General features: G+C 56.7%; 3 protein-coding genes across 3 annotated transcripts; 1 reads left to right on the top strand and 2 right to left on the bottom strand.

Annotated features, from left to right (window-relative positions):
* Window positions 1–1,148: 1,148 nt before the first annotated feature.
* LTHEOB_6041 (uncharacterized protein) lies at window positions 1,149–4,104 on the bottom strand (the record flags this gene model as incomplete). Its single annotated transcript, XM_035515254.1, has 5 exons — window positions 1,149–1,226; window positions 1,274–2,710; window positions 2,767–2,880; window positions 2,930–3,915; window positions 4,044–4,104. The coding sequence occupies 5 exons, from the start codon at window positions 4,102–4,104 to the stop codon at window positions 1,149–1,151; spliced, it is 2,676 nt and encodes an 891-aa protein (XP_035373172.1).
* Window positions 4,105–7,945: 3,841 nt separating this feature from the next.
* On the bottom strand, window positions 7,946–9,436 carry LTHEOB_6040 (Uv excision repair protein; the record flags this gene model as incomplete). Its single annotated transcript, XM_035515253.1, has 1 exon — window positions 7,946–9,436. One exon carries the CDS (start codon window positions 9,434–9,436, stop codon window positions 7,946–7,948), a length of 1,491 nt encoding a protein of 496 aa, XP_035373171.1.
* Window positions 9,437–11,753: 2,317 nt separating this feature from the next.
* Window positions 11,754–13,217, top strand: LTHEOB_6039 (UV excision repair protein; the record flags this gene model as incomplete). The annotated part of the gene is made up of 6 exons (XM_035515251.1): window positions 11,754–11,771; window positions 11,824–11,871; window positions 11,945–12,017; window positions 12,074–12,153; window positions 12,212–13,042; window positions 13,098–13,217. The coding sequence occupies 6 exons, from the start codon at window positions 11,754–11,756 to the stop codon at window positions 13,215–13,217; spliced, it is 1,170 nt and encodes a 389-aa protein (XP_035373170.1).
* Between the last annotated feature and the right edge of the window lie 6,767 nt (window positions 13,218–19,984).

Below are 19,984 nucleotides of genomic sequence, written 5' to 3'. Positions count from 1 at the left end.
AAAAACAGAACTCAAAGACCTCCTATGCCAACCAGAAGTTATGCCTGGAATCAGACTCGCTTTGACGCAGAAACGCCGTTCGAATGCAGACTTGTCCGCTGTGCCTCCTGCAAGGATTAACGTCAAAAAAAAGAAGAAAAGAAAACAAAGGGGAGGACAAGCGACAACATCATATCAATATTTCCCCGCTTACTTCCTCCCTCCCAACCATCTTTGTCCTGCCCACCCAATCGACGTGCCGAAATGGAAACCCCATCCCTACAACCGATTTTTAATTACCAAGTAGCCAGCCACTCTAACCCCATCTCTCCCCAACCATTCACCCATATGTACCTCAATGCCTCTTCGGCCCCGTGTAAGGCCTAAACTCCGTCCCTGGCGCAGTATTCTTCCATCGTCTCCTTCCCCCGTGTCCTCCACGCCCACCCCTCTCACTATGTCCCCCCGCAGCACCGCCGCCGTACTGACTCTGTTGCTGGCTGAAAGCCGGCGGGTGGTGGGCCGGTGGGCTACCCGGATACGGACTGCCCACTTGTCCTGCGGAGGTGCCCCCACTGCTACGTCGGTCGATGGTGGCCGGCAAGATCGGTTGACCGCCGTACTGCGTGCCGTAGTGCTGTTGCGGAGGGCCCGGCGGCGGGGGGCCAGGTTGTTGTTGATGCGGGGGCGGAGGTGGCGGCGGGCCGGCGCCCGGTGGCGGGGGTGGAGCACCATAGGGTGCTGGAGGCGGGGGAGGATAACCTCCTGGTGCTCCCGGCGGTGCGTAGATGGATTGGTACGGTGGAGGGCCTGGTGGACAATTGAAAGGTGGTGAGACGAATGGCATGGCGCTAAGGTTGGGGTTAGGCGGAGGGTAGCTATAGCTGTACGGACCTGGTGGTGGTGGCGGTGGCACCGGATGCCCTGGTGGCCCATAGCCAGCAGGAGGTTGGGCACGCGCGTCATATGGGGGAGCAAAGTTGGGGTACGATTGCGGCGGTGAAGCCGCTGACTGCTGCGAAAGACGCATCTGCGATTCCACAGTCCAGCCCTGGTGCTTGAGAAAAGCATTTTGGGGAGGATTTGAGTCAGGCCGAAATGGAGGAGTGGGCCCATGCTGAGGGGGCACCGCTGCTCTCCATCTGTTCTGGCGCTGCTCAAGACCTTTATCACGGCTGTTGGACCGCTTCGGCGCCTCCACCGGTGATGCCAATGAAGGCTGCGTACCAGGCGGCTGAGAAACCACACTGGCAGCACCGGATGACCGGCGAGAGCTCGCAGCATCGTTAGATACCGAAGCTCTCGATGCCGGAGGCGCCATTTCAGGCCGCTCAGAGAGCCGGTCATTAGCAGTGGCAGGCGGAGTAGTCCCAGAGGGGCTATCTGCTCTGCGCGGATAATTCGAAGGGTTTAAAATCTGTCGTATCCTTGCCAAAGGCGTCTTGTCAGCGTTCAACGGACTGGTGGGCCTTGACTTGTTGTCGATTGTGATAGTATCCCAAAACGTCTTCCGGGAGGGCGGTGCATCCTGCCTCGTCGCCTCCGTCGGCGCAGTGGTTGGCCGCTGCTGCGCAATCCCGACAGAATCAATTGTCCTCTCCGGCTCAGAAAGCGTGGAGATGTACGACTCCTGTGCACGTTCGCTACGATCAACAGGCTGCGAAAACTGAGCAGTCAGACCAGGTTGTGAAGATTCAGAATGCTGACCAGAGTGTGCAGCAAAACGAGGCAGTTCGGACAGTGGAGCCGACGAGGGTTGCGGCAGTGGCTGCAGAATTACGGGTGGCAACGCAGCAGGACTGGATGAGATGAACGGAGAGATCTGTGGGGGCGGCTCGTCACCCTTGTTCAGAAGATCCGTGATCCTATTTGAGGATACGCTTGGCTGTCTTGGCAGGCGTGGCTCAGCTATCGGCTCTCTTTCTGCGCCATTCATAATTGGACCCTCAGAAACCCTGTGTCTGGGTTCCTCGGGAGCATATGCAGTGGGCGCTGGCTGAATGATCGGTTTCCGTGGACTGGGATCGCGGGTCTCAATGCCCGTCGACATGGAAGCTGACATGGCTGAGCCGGGTTCGGGATGCTCGAGCAAATCATCGACCATGGCGGGGGCAGGAGTCGAGGTCCTGGATCGAGCATTCGCACGGATAGGCGTCGATCTTGCCGATTGCCCACGCCCTCTACGACCACGGGTGGACTTCGGTGTTGACGTGGATCTTGGTGGTGGAACACTTCCCATCCTTGGTGTACTAATCTCAGCCGCAGGCGTGCTACGAGGCGTAATGCGCTCCTCGTATTTCCGCTCCTCAACCCGGGTAGGAAGAGGAGCCGGCGGGGGTGGATTTTCGATTGCAGAGATAAGCAATTGAAGGCCGGTGGCGTCCTCATTGGGTAATGTCTTGATAACTGGCTCAGGTTTGATGCCCTTCTCGACAGCCTCGGCGGCTTCGGCCAAGGTGTTTGCGTTGTAAATAGCCCGGGCATACTCCCGACGATCTGCGTCAAACGTGGCAAAATTCTCTCGAGACGTGACCACGTCTTTATCAAATTCGTCCGGATTTTTCTCCAAGAAGCTGTCTCTTTCTTGTTTTGAGAGACCACGACGCTCGAAGTCTTTCAACAGCTTTTCTGTCTCGAGGTAAAACCTACTGCGAGAGTCTGAACTTGGGTCGAGGAAGCCAGTCGGTCGCCATTTGTACTGCATGCCACGTCGACGAGGCACGAGACCGTCCTGTGTACTTGTTAGAGACAGCTAAGCTTTAGGGGCTGCAAGACAAATGGTAATACCTCATCGTCAGTAGCTTCGCCGTCCTGCGCTTGCTTTTCAGCCTCACGCAGAATATTCAAAATTTGGTACTGGCAACGTAAGAGATAGTCTTCTTGAATATTGAAGAAAACGTTCTGAGAAAATATTAGTCGTCGAGTCCATCGAGAAACAATAGCCACCTACTTCGTATGCTGTCTCGACGATGTGCTGCTCGGCCGTTTTCCTGCGCTCAACGTGCTCTTTTGAAATGGCGAATTTCCGATCCAGATAGCCAACGCGATCGGCGAGCTGAGCATCCAAAGCAGCCTTGACAATTTCGTACTGATCGCTCTGCTCGTGAGCGTTTGGATCCTCCTCGACGTCATTGATGGCACGATCAGCAAGCTCAGCGAGGACAGGCTTCAGCACCTTGACGACAGCACGATATGCAGTCTTCAACTGCAGCTGGCGACGTAGGTCGGCCTCGATGCTCGGGTCAGCATTGGGGGCGCGGCGCCGGCCAGGTAGTCGTTTGGGTTGCTTGATGGGACGTTCACTGCCAGCCTGCTGGTCGTCTGAGAGATGGTCCCTGTCGGGCAGGCCGGCAGAGGGCGGGGTCGATGTCGCATCGGTGTGAAAGCTTGCATGAGTAGATAGAGTCAGTCCGCCGCGGCCACCTCTCCCTCTACCGCGACCTCTCCCCCTCCAACCACCGCGGGCACGCTTTCGTGGTGGTTCGGGATCCGGGTGGTTGGTAGCGGGCACGGGCGGGTCGGCGTCATCGGGCGAGGAAGTGCCGTTGACGCCGTTGGTGTGTGGAGGATGATGCGAGAGATCTTCACCGCCAGCCGAGGAGCGTTTTCTCTTATTACCGCTTTTGGAAGTGTCCAGGGATTCCTGGTCATGGTCTTGTGACGAGGTGTCGGACTCGGGAGCACCCGGCACATCTGCATCCATGTGATCACGGTCTGCATCGCGGCTCTGCTGATCGGCGTCGTCGGTCGACGATGACGATGCAGATTGGTGGGTGGCGACTTGGTTGTAGTCGGCCTGAGGCTGCGGGTCGTTGAGCGAGCTGCGACGGCTGCCGCTGGCTTCGGATTGGGCGGGTGAGTCAGTGCCTACGGTAGAGGCGGCCTTGCCAGCAGCGCGGGTCGTCATGTGCAAAGCCTCAGTGGGTTGCCGCCTGGCTGGCTTCGAGGGCGTCAGGCTAGCGGCTCGCGTACTGGACCTGCGTAACCGCGTTTCCGGCGATGTGGCTGGCCGAGATGAGAGCCGTCAATGGAGGAACGAAGGCACAAAACAGCGGGATACGAACCTGGCCTGGACATTTCGGGGCTGCGTGATGTCGACTTGGCGCCTCCTCGTCTGCGCTTCATGGTGGGGCGGTGGTCTGGGGTTGGATAGTTAGGGTCTGGTACGCGACCATGTGAGGCGGTCGGGAACTGTCCAGACTTACCGGAAAAACAAGTGGAGCTGCCAGTCAGAGGGAATCAAGCAAAATGTGTCAGGTGAAGCAGGCGGCAATCATTCACCAGTCGGCTGCGGTGACAGGAGTAGGCGTGCAGCAGCCCTGGGCCAGCCGCCACAGCGGAAATGGAAAAGTACTGCAAAGCGTGCGCGGCGACAGCGCGGGTCAGAAAAAAAGCGAGCAAGCCGCGCGGATCATTCGGCCGAAGCGATGTGCTGGGCAGATGGTGCGATAGCAATTCGCTGGCGGTGGGTTAGTTGACGCACGCGGATCGGCTGGAGAGCGCGGATGGTCCAACTGGTCGCGGGCCACCGTGGCGGGGCAGATGAAAAGACTCGGCGAAAGCAAACTTACAAGAAAAAGAGCGGCCCGGGCAGGGGTGCAGGGCGGCTGGCGGGGGTGGTGGCGGGACGAAGTGGTTGTTGATGGCGGGCTCGAGTGAGATGCAAATGCAAAATGGTGCTCGTCTCACGAAGGGGACGGGCCTTGCACAGCAACAACAAAGACGGCTGGAGCGGGGTGAGGCGGCGGCCGGGCACGCTCGCTGGATGCTCCTCTTGCGGCTTGGGATGCGGCGATGCGCTGGATGAGCCCGGGGGTTGGGGCGTGTTGTTTCTTCTCTATTCAGAATCCAAATGAACAACCTGACAAGCAGCGAAGCACTCGCCCGGCCGGCTAGCCCCTTTTGCGCTAGCCAGTTCCCAAAACGTCAGGGAGAGCACGCGAAACTCGGATTTTAACCCAGCCCCAGAAACGCTGCCCAGAAGTCCGCGCAGGCTTGCCCGCGGCCTCAAGCGACTATTTTGCGCCTGTAGTGCGCTGCTTGATCGCTATCGTTGCCGCGCCTCGCGTGAGCGTGACGGGCCGGCCGCTGGTCTCGAAGCGCTGGAAAGAACGCCCGGCAAGTCCTAAGGGGACAACCATTGCACCGCACCCTGTCGCCACCCAAATCTTCTTCAGCCGCCAGCCCTCTCTGCGCCGCCATGGCCGCGCGCTCTCGTCAACTGCCAGTCCGCCTGGTGCAGTGCCGTCGCCGGGCTCTTTCCTGTCTGGGCGACTCGGCCACTGCTAAATAAAGCCGCCTTGCGCAATGCTTGCGGCCCCCCATTATTGCACCACCATATCTCCCCCGGCATTCCAGCCTGCCAGCTCTCAGCCCTCTCCCCGGTACGAAAACCGCAACACTCCGCGAAGGGTCAACGCCAAGCCTGGACTGCCGTCGGCCCTCTCAGGTGATTTGCCGAATGATCTGCTGTCGGCCGTCGAAATTGGCCTTGATCCCCCGGGGCATCCGCACGCCTGGGAAATGTGCAAACGCACCCCGTCATCATTGATGCTTGTGTTGTCTAGGCCGGCCTCCTCCGTGCACACGTATCCTCCCTCGTCCGCAATCATCCCCAGACAAATGTCTGCGCACCGAGATTTGCTTGCGTGCCTCAATTTCCAGCGCAATGCTCGCCCCCTTGCCCGCTCCACCTTCAGGGTCCCCCGGAACTCGCTCCGCGGCCCGGAACGAACTGCTTCATGCTCGCTCAATGTCGTCATCATCTCCATCCACGATAAGCGCCATCTTCAAACATGTTGTTGTCGTGGTCGAAACCGCTCCCTCGTGACATGTCTCACCTCTAAAGCTGACCCAGCTGTTTTTACCCGGGCGCGCATCGCCGTCAATCCCACCCCCAGCTGCACTTCCATTGGCGCTGATCCATCGGCGGCTTGCAGCGAGCAACCCCGCCACTGCAGGGAGCCGAGCATAAGCTGCAGCGTGCGAAGCAAGGAGCTGCGTTGCTGCGAAATCTTAAATGGGGAAAAGAAATAAAGATAAATCCATCATCCCCGCCCCAACAAATAACACGAGTGTTGGTTTGGAAAATGTTGCTTTGAAATAATGCAGTCAAAGGTCTTGTACACAGCTCTGCGCCGTGTTTAAGATCGACGCGTACAGTCGATAAGAATCAGCTGTTACTCGCGACGCCCATGGTAGTACCGCCTGCATTGTCGAAGTAAGGCACAGGGATCGTATAGCCCCGGTAGCAAATAAGCTGCCAACCCCTCAACAACAGCAACAATAACCTTCGAGCCGCCCGTATCCATGATTGCCGGGTCGCCAATCTTTGCGCGGATCGGCCCTCGCAGTCCCTCAATAAGCATTGCAGTAAAAATATATTACCTTACCTAGCGCCTGGCTTTATTTTTTTATTTTTTTTTTGCCATGTGCATTTACAAGTACCGAAAGAATGCTCCCGCCTGCACGCAAATCATAGAAAACAAGAACAATGAACCAATATCAATACAGCATAATCAACAACTTCCACACAATCCCCTCAAGAAACCAGCCCCAGGACCTCCATCTCTCTCTCCCAGCCCCCAGCGCCCTGACACTCCACCTCTCCAACACCGCCCCATCCAAAACAACAACATTCCCCACCAACACCAACACCACAACCACCACGCCACCCCAGCACCACCATCATCTCGCCACCATTAAAAAAAATCCAACATACATAAAACCCCACCCGGCTCCTCCCCAAACAAGCTCCCCACCTCGGCCCGATCCATCAAACAAGACCACCCCGGCAAACAGGGAGGGGGAGAGCCAAAAACCATGTCTCAAGGACTGACCACCTCTTACTGACTAGGTAACGAACGAACATCAGGACCGCCCGCCCACGTGTTTGCAAAACTCAACTCCATAATTTAGAATTTCAAGCTTACTTGCTCCACGTTGCTTTTGCTTGCCTGAGCAAAAAATCGGTAAATGCTGATAACGATGAGGAGGAAGGGGGCGCGATAGTTTCACCACTACCACCACGAATGTGGAGCAGGAAAAAAGGATAAGAAGAAAATAAGAAGGAAGACCCTTGATTCAGGTTGATGAAAGAAAACGATGTTGCCCGCTGCAGCTGCAGCTGCCTGCCCCTGCCGCCGCCGCCGCTGCCTGAGGCTTGATCTTAAACGCTGAAACGAAACAGCGAAAATCCGGGAAAAGATGTCAAACAAACCCGCCATGGTGATGAAACCCCACCAAGATCCTGTAAGAAAAAAAAGAGTTCTTCATCGTTTCTGATCTGCTGCTGCCCAAGCGGCAACGTTTCAAGGAACTGGAACCCCACCCACAGCTCTCCTTCACAAATGCCATGTTTCATCTGTTTTGGCTGGCAGGGGTTCACGACAGATAGACAAGATAACCAGGGAAGAAAAAAAGTGAAACATTCAGACATGAGAGAAATTCGATTTCCTTTTTCGTTTGCTGTTTTGCTTCTAATTCGATGCTCTAAGATGGGTGATTTTTTTACGCTTTGTGGATCAGATCGCCTATGCTTCGCCGTTGTGCCATATTCCCATCCCAACCACCTACCCCCACCCCATTGTTCCGGCGCCGATGTAGAGAACCAGAGACCTAGAGACAAAGGGAATAAAGGAAAATAAACACCAGAAGCAATCCCACACACTCATGCCAGCCCTCTCCATAAAAGACATTACGGTCGTGCAGTCCGGCTGTGGTGATGATGAACACAAAAAATCGATGATACGCTTTCCCGCTTCGCCATGTGAGAAAAGCAGCCACAAATAAAGCCATTGGTAGAAATCCAATTCCTTCCTTCTTTCTCTTCTGCCTCCCCGTGAGGATGAGACAATGCGCACACCGCCGAAAACAGAAAAAAAGGGTATCAGTTACATCAAAAAAACCAGGACATCAAGGAAAGACGTGAAAAAGAGAGGCCCATCCCAGCCCCTCAAGTAGCCAATTACTCCTTATTCAAACTAACCTTCCTCAAACTCGCCAAGCTAACCCTCGGACTATCGCCATTACTAAAGATAAACTCGGGTACAGGCGGGGTCGTCTCGCGGGCAGGCGGGCTCGGGCTACGCAGACTGCGCATCGACACGTTGCTGCGGATGCTCTGCTGGCCGTCGTTGTTGAAGGGGGAGTAGGGCGTAGTGCTGCCGGCGCGAGTGCGGCTGTTGGCGCGCGAGCGCGACGGGTGGGCGATGACCTGGCCGCTGTACGGCGACGCGACGACGACGGTGCCGGGCGACGCCGCAGGCGGCGGGTGCGGGCTGTCGGAGCGGAAGAGCGGGTGGACGTTCGAATCGTCAATGCCCGCCGTCACGCTCGTCATCGACGTCGGCGTGCTGGGCCGCGAGTTGTGCGGGCTGCCGGCCATGAAGGCCGGTTGTGGCGCGGGCAGGTCGTCGAGGTCGAGGGTGAGGACCGACGGGTGGTTGGACTGGGGAGGGAAGGGGCCGTCCAGGGCGCGGGCGGGAGAGACGGGGCGGCTGCCCGGAATGGGGTCGAGGCGGGTGCCGCCGCGGCCGGGGCCGAAGACGCGGAGCAGGTCTTGCTGGATGTCTGATGCTGCCGCCGACTGTGTTGCGATGTCGCGCGCCTGCTGGTCGACGTTGGACGTGTCCCAGCTCTCGAAGCCATCCGAGGGGGCGAGGGAGTTTGTGCGCGTGGTGTTGCCAGAGTAGAAGCTTCCGGACTTGCGGAGGGACGAGGTTCTCGACAGGAGACGCGTGCGTGACGTGATGGGTCGAACGACCTGCTGCAGAGAGGACCTCCAAGAGTTGCGAGACGAGTGAAGCGTATCGCTCGAGAACGTCGGGGAGGCGAGATCTCCGGTCGTCCTTTCTCCCTTGAGCTCGAGCATCATTGGCGGTGCTTGGTCACGCACCTCCTGACCCCTATTCTCGGTTGGCGAGCGGCTCAGGCTCATATCCGAGGACAGAGGCAGCCATCGTGTCGTGGTGAAGATGAAGATGGCCTGAGTCAATGTGGAGAGAGCCCATACCGCGAATTTGGCTGCCATGAAGTCGCTCGAGGCACCGGAGTCCTTTGCCCTGACATCGTCGAAGTGAGACTGCGTCAGGCCGTACGTAACGACAGTGAAGAGGCTGGCGAAGAAGAGGGGAACCGAGTAAAGAGACAAAAGGACCATTCGGCTCTTTGCCGAGCTGTACCACCGCTCATCGCCCCTCCACACCACCTGTATTAAGAATAGCACTAAGGCTGCAAGGGCAGCGATGTTGAGAAGAACAGATATTATCGCCAACGCACGGAACGATAGCGAGGCAAGGAAAAGGGAGGAAGCCGTTAGCGCGGAGAACACAGCAGTGACGATGGTGAGTATCGTGGCTGCCAGCGCCAGTGCGGAGAGGGTGAGGCGGGAGGAAGAGTCGTTTCTCGAAGCCATGGATTTCCTGAGAGAGCGAGAGTCGATTGTGGAGAGGGACATTTCGCAACAGAGGGCCGTGGTGGCGGCGAGCCCTGGGGATTTGGGAGATGATCCTGGTTGAGGGGTAGAAAGTATGTTGCAGCCTGGCGAGGCCGTTGAGCGCTGACCAAGGGGCTTGACAGCGGTGGAGATCGACGGGGCGAGCGGCGACGGAAGGTTGAGAGGGTCAGGTCGTCAGGCCATAGACCGAGACATCAGGTTCTAACCACGGGATGGGAGGGGGCCGAGTCTTGAGTTGCCGTGGTGCGGCAATAAGCAAGTGATGGGCGTACAGGCCTGGGTGAGAGACAGGGAAGACGATGCTGTGGCCGGGCGGTGAGGGGGGTGGTTTCGAGTAGAGATCGGATAGAGTTCCCCGGGCTATAATGCAGATGATGGACAAGTCTGTGCACGTATATCCTGGGTCGCGACGCAGGTATAAAGCGAGTGACTGAGGAAGGAGGATGATCGGCTTAGGGGGGTGAGCGAGAGTTGAGTCGGCAGGCTGGCAGTCCAAGATGGCGCGCAGTCGGTATATCTGGTCCACTCGGGAGGATTGGGGCCGGGGCTAGTTTCGAAAATTCGTGATGCAGTCCGTGGCTGTCTTGCTCAGCCTCTGATTTTGCGGGATCTAGCTGATCTACGCGTGCGGTGAGGGGACCCGGGAGGCTGGGAACGAGGAGCTGCAGAGAGAGCAAGAAGGACGACAAATGACGAGAGGGTATTGGCAACGGCGGGCAACGGCGTGTGGGGACCTCAAGGAATAAATAGAACCCGGTACGGTAGGGCTCGTGTGGTAGGGACAGGCCTGCACTCATCTTGCCAATCCTTGATCTTGCCAATCCTTGATGCGCGACATGCATCCGGGCGGGCGCGGAGAAGCTGGGCAGCACTCCTGGGAAATTGCTGCGTTTGGATGACGGCAATGCAAGCACTGGCGCGAGACAGCGGGCAGCACGGTGGCATCGGCGAGCATCCGCGTACTCCTGGGCCACCGGCCGCTGCGACCCTACGCAGGTACGGCTCGGGAGACCCAATTTTCTGTGGCCGTTGGCCGCGCGCGTCCAATGGCGTACAAGCTGGCGGCGGGCTCGAAACGATGGGCGACGGGGCGTGGACGCGGCCAGAACGAGGATTAACCAAAAAGCCCCCGCAGCGGGCCCGTTCGCAGGCGGATCCCTCGTCATTTCCGTGCGCCAAACCAGACGTCAAACAGCCCGCGCTGTTTACTGGCAAGAAGCACGAGACAGCGCTGGGTCAACAAACACGCTGCCACCGCGGTGCGGGCTAGCGCCCACCGGGTGCGAGCTGAGGCTGCGCGGCGCTGCACACAGTCGGGTTGCCCCCAGTCGCGGCGTAGGACAAGCCGCAGTCCACAGCGCCCCGTGGCACGAATACATGCGCGTGGCCGCCAATGGCAGCGTGGCCAGCGCCTGTGTCGGGAGAGCGCGCTGATGGCGCTCGTGTGGAGGGCAGCGTGCCATGGCCGACGAGCCCGACGAGAGCCCCATGCTGGCTCGGCGACAAGACGCCTGTGCGCGCGTCTGCCCTACGCTCCGCGGTGATGAAGGAGGCTGCGGAGACGTGCGGCTTCGGGAGCGCACCTTAAGCGGCGGGTCCATCATGCGGCACCCGCCGCGCCGACAGCCTTCGGTCGGCTCTCGCTTAATCGGCCGTTCTCCGTAGGCGCGGCCTCATTCCAGCAGCCTAGCATGTTCAGGCGTGAAGCATTCGTGCAGCTGTCTTGCATCCTCCTTGCCGCACCTGCGCCTCAAAACCGATCACGACACCAGCCGCGAGCGAGCCCTCTGCGCCTCCAGGGTCCTGTTTGTTTTGTCTTTTTTTTTCTCTGCGTGCTGCGGCGGCTAAGGGCTCTCGGTAACCATGTGGACTCCAGGAGGTGAAGCGGAGGCCACGATGCTCAGGGCGAGTTTCGAAAAGCGGTGAACCGTGGACGAGAAGGCGATCGATAGTTCGCCCGGACGGTGGTGCGTGCCGCGGAGCCTCGAGCACGCGTGGTACGGCAGCGAGCGTGATGGGGGAGAGGTATGGTGGCAGCCTAGCAGCGGAGGTTTGGAGTTGGTGCAAACTCGCCAAGACTTTCCGCAGTGGCGCCTGCTCGCCGCCTCTCGCGGTGGCTCGTACTGTAATCGTGCCTACCTCATTGCCTCACCTCACCAAACTCCATCAACGCTTGCGGACCCCGTTGAAAATTCTGCATCGCGTTTGCGCACCTGCAGGCCCCCGTCCATTGTCTGACGCGAATAAAAGCCCGGCATCTGCCTCTTACTCGCCGCCACACCCCACCCGCAGTGCCAACCCCGCCGCTATCGTCACCATGAAGCTCACCTTCAAGGTATGCGTAGCCCATCAGCCTCGCCCGACTGCATGCTAATCCCCCCGCCCAGGACCTCAAGCAACAAAAGTTCGTCATCGAGGCAGAGCCCTCTGAGACGGTGCGCCACCCCACGCGCCCCGCCGCGCTATTCAACAAACTCGAGACCGCGTGCTGATCCCCGCCGTTGCTAGATTGCCGATGTCAAGGCCAAAATCTCCGCCGAGAAAGGCTGGGAAGCGGACAAGCAGAAGCTGATCTACTCCGGTAAACTTCTGAGGCGCAACGCGACATCCAAGCCCGATTACTAACGTTGGGCGCAGGCAAGATTCTCCAGGATGACAAGACCGTGGAATCGTACAACATCGAGGAGAAGGGTTTCATCGTCTGCATGATCCAGAAGGTCCGTGTTTCAACCAGGTACTCGAAGCTTGCGAGCTCGAATGCTCACTTTTGACCAGCCAAAACCCCAGCCTGCCGCATCTGCCAGCAAGGCCGCTCCTTCGACTCCTGCCCGCGAGCCCGCCCAGGCTTCCACTCCGTCCGCCCCTGCGCAGTCGTCGTCTACCACGCCCAATGTCCCCGCCACCCCCTCCCCCGCACCCGCTGCGCCCCAGGCCCAGGCCCAAGGTGGCCAGTTCAACAACCCTTCGTCCTTGACCATGGGTCCCGAGAGAGAGGCGGCAATTGCAAACATGGAGAGCATGGGATTCCCGCGTGCAGACATCGACCGCGCCATGAGGGCGGCCTACTTCAACCCTGACCGTGCCGTCGAGTATTTGTTGACCGGCATTCCCGAGAGCGCTCTGCGTGATGCCCCGGCCCAGCAGGGTGGCGCTCCCGCACCCGCTGCGGGTGCAGGCGCACAGACCGCAGCTCCCCAAGCCGCTTCGGGCGGAGACGAGCCCGTCAACCTCTTCGAGGCCGCAGCGGGTCAGGGTGGTCGCGGAGGTGCTGGTGCGCGGGGAGCTGCGGCTGCTGGAGCTGGTGCCGGTGCCGGTGCTGGAGCTGCTGCTGCCGCCGCTGCTGGTGCTGGTGCCGGCGACCTCGACTTCCTCCGCAACAACCCTCAGTTCCAGCAGCTCCGCCAGCTTGTGCAACAACAACCTCACATGCTCGAGCCCATCCTACAGCAGGTTGGCCAGGGCAACCCTGGCCTCGCCCAGCTGATCGCCGACCACCCTGAGCAGTTCCTCAGCCTCCTGAGCGAGGACCACGACGACGATACTCCTCTCCCGCCCGGTGCGCAGGTTGTCAGCATTACGGAGGAGGAGAGTGAGGCTATCGACAGGGTACGTATCGATATAGCAGCCCCTTGGCCCGTTCGAGAAGCTAACCGCAGAGCAGTTGTGCCGCCTCGGATTCGAGAGGGACCTTGTTGTGCAGGCCTACTTCGCGTGCGACAAGAACGAGGAGCTGGCGGCAAATTTCCTGTTCGACCAGCCCGAGGATGACGACCAGCAGTAGGGTACGGGTTAATGACAACGGCTTGTCACTTTCAGTTCTATTTTACGATATGGACGAACAATCATGGTCTCGAGACATCCCCCTCCCAATCTGGCTTCCTCTTTTGCTGCATAACTGAGCGCAACACAGCCCTCGCACACCCCCCACCTCTCTCTCTTAATACTTCAACCCCACGTTTTCCCATAGGCCAGTGCTTCGACGAGTGGCAGGGGCAGCAGCTTCGGTTAGGCGATGCAGGGGTTATCTGTGCGTTGCTCCCCTTTTTCTCAAAGTCATCCGGCGAGGCTTCTCTCATTTCGACACTTTGGCATCAAGAACCTGCTTCGCACGGCGATATCCCGGAATGTAGACAGCTCTCGGTCGGAATTGAAAATGTGCATTGAAACCCAATTTCTCTCTTCATCCGATGGTGAATATATTTCTGATACAGAGCAGCAGCAGATTCATGAGGTTGGTGTACGTGGTTTGGGCGTAGTCGGGATCACATGCAGACCACCAACCATGGTCCCTTTCACCCTGATTGATGAACAGCTCTCTTGTACCTCACGTGGCAATGCAAAGACCAGCACACGACCACCTACCAGTTTTAGCTGCCTATCATTTGTTCCAGAAGATCTCGGAAGCATTTTTCGAAAGCTAGGATTTTCCCCGTACAAACGAAAAAGCAAGGACACCGTTTCGCACCGTTCGAACAGCAAACGAGGCAAAAAAAGAGCCGACGCCGCCCGACTCGTCGAAACCTTTTTTTGGTAAAGGGGGGCGCCCGGATGGGAACGGTTGATCCGCACTCGATTTGGGCATGCGCGTGGTAGGCTTAGCGCCCGGTTAGGTGCAACGGCAAGGCGGGAGTTCGGCGCGCGGCGTGGGCACGGAAAAAAGGTGAAACGGCCAGGGGGGTCGTGGGCAGAGTAAGTAACTAGGCAGCCATGTGTGGGAGTTTTCCGTGTGTCTGTGTGGTGAGCATCTCGTATAGGTAATGGTGGTGTTCGGGCGTCGTCGTCGTCACCACTTGCACTCTTTTATTTCTCTCTGGCACGATACAATATGAGATGATGAAGGGAGGGGAGGAGGAAAGGGTTGGCGAGCGGAGATGTTCGGAAACGTGTCGGTGCTTTTCCGCCCTGTGTTGTGTTCTGCGTTGTGTTGTGTGTGGACGTGCGGATGATGTTGGCAGGGGGGTGGTGGCATGTTGTTGGGCGAACAGGTGGATGGTGGATGGTCTGTGGTTTAGCTGTGTGTGCTGTGCGCTTTGATGAGCTGTGCAACAACACCCGTGCGGAAGTATCGTGTGGTTTATTCGATCCTTCGTGCAAAAACGCGATTCGCTGCTAAAGTCTTACTAAACAGGCACGGAACCAGATGCACAGACAGTAATGGCCCTCTGCGTTGGGCTTTCGTTGTCGTTGGCCTGCGTCGTCGGCTGCGCCATCGTCTGTTCGTCTGTCGAAGTCGTCGTCACCCTACGGAACCGCACTGCGGCTCGGGTAAGGGAAAGTGGCTTCATCTGTCAAATCACGGAGCTCTAGTTTATTCTTCACGAGTTCCCATTCCCAAAGTGGACCACCGGTCAAGTCTGCTAGCTCTGCACTAATAGAAAAGGCGTTTGCCGTTGTTGACTAAGCCACAGGCTGGCGAACTTGTGGCTTTTGTGGCAGGTGCCCCGGACCTCTCAGTTGGGATGCTCATACCGGCTATTATGTTGGCTGTGAGGTTGTCATGCATTGCATGCACGCATGCATGTGAAGCAGCTTGGCCAATCTCCGAGAATCCCAAAAATTCTTCCCTGCAACCACTGCTGATTATACAGGGTTCGGAGAGAAAATGGGTTGTTCCGTGCCTGAGAGAGAAGGAAAACAGAGCGGCTATTTCCCCACAGACTGCCTTCTGGCAGGAGGGCCAATGTTTGAGATGTGAGGGTTACAACATGAGACAGGAGGGTTAGGGCGAACAGGTCACATATCACCACTCGTTTTCCACACCTTCCATACAATACAAGACTCGATGCACACGACCTGTCATAGCCCACGATCGCATCGAAGCTCCATGACTCTCTTTCAGCTCAGCCTCTCAAATGACTACAACGGACATTGCTCCTGACCTTGGATCTCTCAAACACACCCCTGCTCGATTGACGAGCTGAGATCAACAGGGCTCCGCTTAAGCGAAATCCGAGGATCCGAGCCGAACAACACACACAAAGGCTTCTTTTCCCTCTGACCCCGGTCCCCGCCGTCGGCGGCCAGGTTTCTTTTCTCTCTTTTTCTTTCTTCGTCAGCAATGCTGATCACACTGCCGGCCTCAAACGTTCTGGAACGTCGCCAGCCAGCTTGGACACCACCCTGGTTCCTGCGCTGGCATTGCTTGGCCTGCGCGCTCCACACACCCGTGACACCACTCCGTCATGGGCTCCTTTGAGGCTTAGCGCTCTCTGACCGGACGGCAGAACGGCCTTGCGTTGGCTTTTTGCTACTAAGAAAAAAATATGGCTACGGCGGCGGCGGCAGTGCGGCGCTATCGATATCCAAACGCGAAGGAGTAAGAGATGTGCACAGTCAACAAAAAAAAAATAAAGAGGAACCGCGAATCCCTCCAACTGCCGCGCAGCGGCTTTCCGTCCGGCTGTTGTGTAACTGCTGCTGTTGATGTCATCGGCGCCTAGCTACTTACTACTCGTCCTTGCCCCTTCCCCATGCCGTTTTCGGATAAACCGTCTCGTGATTAATATATCAAGGCCCTTTTAGTAAATAGCAAGTGGTCCACCACGTTGCACCACTGACTAGCTTAGCTCCGATTTACTCCACATTGTTCTCGACACCCACCCACATCCTCGCTAAGAGAAAGAGGGAGAAAGAGACGCCGGTGAAGGCGGATGAGCGGGCTAGGTACGTCACATTTTCTGAGTGCCCACAGCGCGCGAAATGCGCTTGGGCTTCCGCTGCCCGCATCCGCCGCCGCCCGCTGTTGCCGATGGCTGCCGGCCGGTCAGTGTTACTATGTGGGACGACGACCAAATTTCCTCCGAGCCCGCTCCTCTCATTTGTGGACCGCTGGACGCGTAGAGTGCTAGGCACTATAGCAGTGGGCCTTGCTGCTGGGTGACAAGGCTCGGCGTGGCTTGGACGGATGGGGGGAGCAGCAGAGGGATGGCGGCAGAGAGTCTCCCTTTCTCCCGGCAGAAAGTGGTTGTTAGGGTGGACTTCAAAACTTTTTTGGCGGTAGTGAGCAGTTGTATAGGACGAAGCGTCTGGTAGCGCCTATCTTTGCTATTATTGTTCTGAACGGGATTCTTCCATTGGTGTCTTGTTCTTTTTTTTTTTGCTTCTGTCTCTTCTTGTGAACTCACCTCTGTCTTTTTTTTTTAAAAAAAAAAATTCTGCACACTCCCATTGCCCATGCTGCATCAATCTCTCAGCCACCACCGCCTGCCGTCGAATGTGCCGTTTTCCAATGCTTCCTTCCGGAAAGAGTAAGTCAGCGCGAAGCATGTACGCTATGGAGGAAGCCGAACACCATCAACAAATAAACGCGTCTTCTCCCTTCACGCCATGATGCCCTTTCACTTATGCAGAGTAAAAATTCTCTGGTTCGCGCTATCGACGGGAACCAGCGCGCGGCTGACCTTCCCCCCGAGCTAGCGTTGGGGATTGACGACTTCTCACTTCTGGCTGGTCAGCAAACCCTGCATGCGCAATGCGCAGCAGAAGGTGGGGGTAGGTTGGGCACGCATGGTTGGCGGATGGAGCTATGGGAGGAGCCGGACGAGGCTTGCTTCCTCTTCCGCCGCTATGCCATCGTTCGGCAGGTGCGGCCGTTTATCTCTGGTACGCCAGTTGCATTAGCGTACCGGTTTTCGGGTGGTTGGGTTGGCTGGCGGCACGGCATGACCGACCCGTGCTTTCTAACTTTGTGCCTTTTAGCGACCGTGGGTGCTGATTGGTTGGGGCTTTCGAGGTTTGGGGGCGGATGGCTGTGAGCTGATGAAAAGCGGAGCTGCGAAGGGGTGGGATGGGGGCAGTGATGGGAGATGGGGGCAGTGAGAGCGGAAGTTTGAAGAATGGGTCAGGAGGCGGTTTGGCATTCCTTCGTGCTGGCTGTGGTGCGGAGACAGCGTTCCGCGGAATGTGCCAAATTGCGGTCTTGCAAAGGACCAGTGAGTGTTGATCGAGAAGGAGTTGTGGAGGACAGATCCTCCTGGGTGATTCAACGCCAGGTGTCAAAGGCTCAAACAACGGGTGATACTGGTCAGGGACATGACTAGCCATAGGTTTCCTAAGTAGTCTGCATATAGATCGTGCCAGATGAATCCCTGCTTCTAATATCGAGCAAGTAACAGGTTTGACAGATTTTCTACCTACTCTTCTGGGAGCCACCTTCCAGTTTTAACAGAATCTACGAGCAGTGGCTTCTATCTGCTTTTATTACAGCTACATGTTCATACCGTCACATCCATAAGCCGGTGCACAGCACCTTTCGGCGGCAACAAAGCGTAACTGATGGACTTGTGCTGCGAGGCTGCGTATCTGGCATCAATCAAATATCTAACTTTTTCCAAGCACGACTGAATATCAAACTTTGAATCATTAAGTTTTATTGGAAGAGTATTGGTTAAGTACTGGCAAATCTGTGTCAAACAATCTGGGGCTTGGCTTGAAAAATGAAGACTGATTCTGAATGAAAGTAACCCGAAATACTCCCATCGTCACACAATCTTGAAAGTTTCGTTGGGACTGCCATTCTCCTCCCATTCCATGACTACCTCACCGTGCATGCTACCGTGGACGTAACAATCTCCAATCAAGACGTAACCATCGTACATCCGACGTAGAATGAAAGGAAATTTCCCACCGAAAAGCACTACTACGTGGTCACCTTCTTCCGTCTGTTCTGGCCCCAATCCAATAGAGCCTTTGTCCGTGACGAATATTCGACGGTTTTTGCAGGCGCGAGCGCACGCATTCTGAAAGGCTGAAAGTCTTCCCCCGCCCCCTTGAGCTGATCGGTCACGGAAGGACATCTGGCGAAAGTCCCGAAAATAGGTCCCCAGCCACGGTCGGGATCCCGCTTGAAAGTTCCTCGTCGCCTCCCCATCTTTGCCCGTGCTATCGACGCCGGCTGTGAGAGCTAACAGGAATGCCCGAAAAGCTTGCTCGCGAACATAGGATGGAGTCTGTTGCTTCAAGGCCTGCTCTACTGAGTCCCAGATGGAGGCTATATGGTCTCGCTCTTCCCGGTATAGCCTTGTGTTGTCTCTAAAGGTGCCGAAAGGCTTGATAGGCGTAGCTACGCGGTCAAAGCTAACACCTTTCACATTGAGCACCTTATCAGAAAGCTGCATGTCTCTTTCTTTCCCATCGTCCGCTCTAAACGGGCATTTGGCATAAGTGGTCTTGAAAGGGAAAGGGTTTGCGGCCTGGGGAACCGACCACACGGGGACCCAAGAAGGAGAGAAATAAAATGCAAGAGTGTTTGACTGCTCGCAGTGAGAAAGAACGGAGAGGGTTTTGTCTCTCTTGAGGAGATGCATGGCTGCATGGTGGAATACCGCTTGCTCGGTTTTTCTGTAGTTTGGCCTGAGGAGTCGACTGTATGGCTCGCCTGGCGCAATGTTGATATCTTTGGCAAGTCCCAGCATGGCGTATACTCTGTCTCTGCCATTTGATGCTCCTCTGTTCCGGGCGGTTTCCAGGAGTGTTAAGAGCGGTACACGCTCCTTTGATTGCAAGGTGATTTGCCATGTGGCAGTCGCATTTTGGGTGGGTAGGCTCGAATACAAATTTTCTTTAAACCATTGGGCAGCTTTCCCAACCGCCCACCATTTGATCTCCCATTCTCCGAGCACGACAACAGCGTTGTCAACTTTACTGACGGCGGCTTCTTGGATAGTCCAAACTCTTTTGAACCAGTCATTGTCGAAAAATTTCGCAGGAATTTTCCACTCTGCCGCTGCTGGTGGTACGAATCCGTGAAACCGATGTCGCGTTGCAGGAACCATATTTGCTATCAGCTGCCCATACCACACTCTTCCAGTACTATCATTATTTCGCAGTGCTTGATTGATGAAGACAAGCAATATCGGAACTGATCCAAATTCGCCCAAGTGTCGTTTCATGGTGAACCGACTGATCCTGCCATATTGGCCCAAGGGAGTTGGTGTTGGATCTTCCTCCCCAAACCAGATGCGCACGGATCTGGCGGTCCTGTAGATGTCCCTCATAAGCTCGACCTGAGAGCTTCGTTCGTCGAGGTCATCCTGGTTGATGCAGATCAAATCAATCCACAACCACTCGGATCGCGGGTTGAAGGCCGAATCATGCTCGTGGACATTCCTTGAAAACGACCGCCAAACGTTGTGAGATGAGTGGAGTGGATGTGATTCATCCCACGAATCTTCTAAGGAGCCATCCGTGTCGAAGAAGCGCCTGAGATGCCTAAGTATGGACAGAAAGTTGCTCGTAACAGGAAACTCGACATCGTTCAGTTTTATGATGTCTGTCCGTCTTGTCATATCGCCCCAAAGATAGGATAAAGCATCGAAAGCATGAACATGGTCGAGGCTGTCCACTGTTTTGACTTCACACTCCAAGATTCCTGTGTTTCGGGCTGGCTTGATTCGAAGGAGCCGGATTGAGCGCTCTCCGGTGAGTCGTGGCAAGGCTGAAGCCGATGTAGAAGGCATAGCGAGAACCGCCGCAGCCAAACCCTTCAGCACAAGTTTCGCGCAGATGTCGAAAGGCACATAAATGACGCTTTGAGAATGAGATAATGAA

The sequence above is a fragment of the Lasiodiplodia theobromae genome, assembly GCF_012971845.1.
Source record: "Lasiodiplodia theobromae strain AM2As chromosome Unknown scaffold_17, whole genome shotgun sequence".
In the NCBI taxonomy this organism is placed as follows: Eukaryota; Fungi; Ascomycota; class Dothideomycetes; order Botryosphaeriales; family Botryosphaeriaceae; genus Lasiodiplodia; species Lasiodiplodia theobromae.
This window is presented reverse-complemented; position numbering and strand designations above follow the sequence as displayed.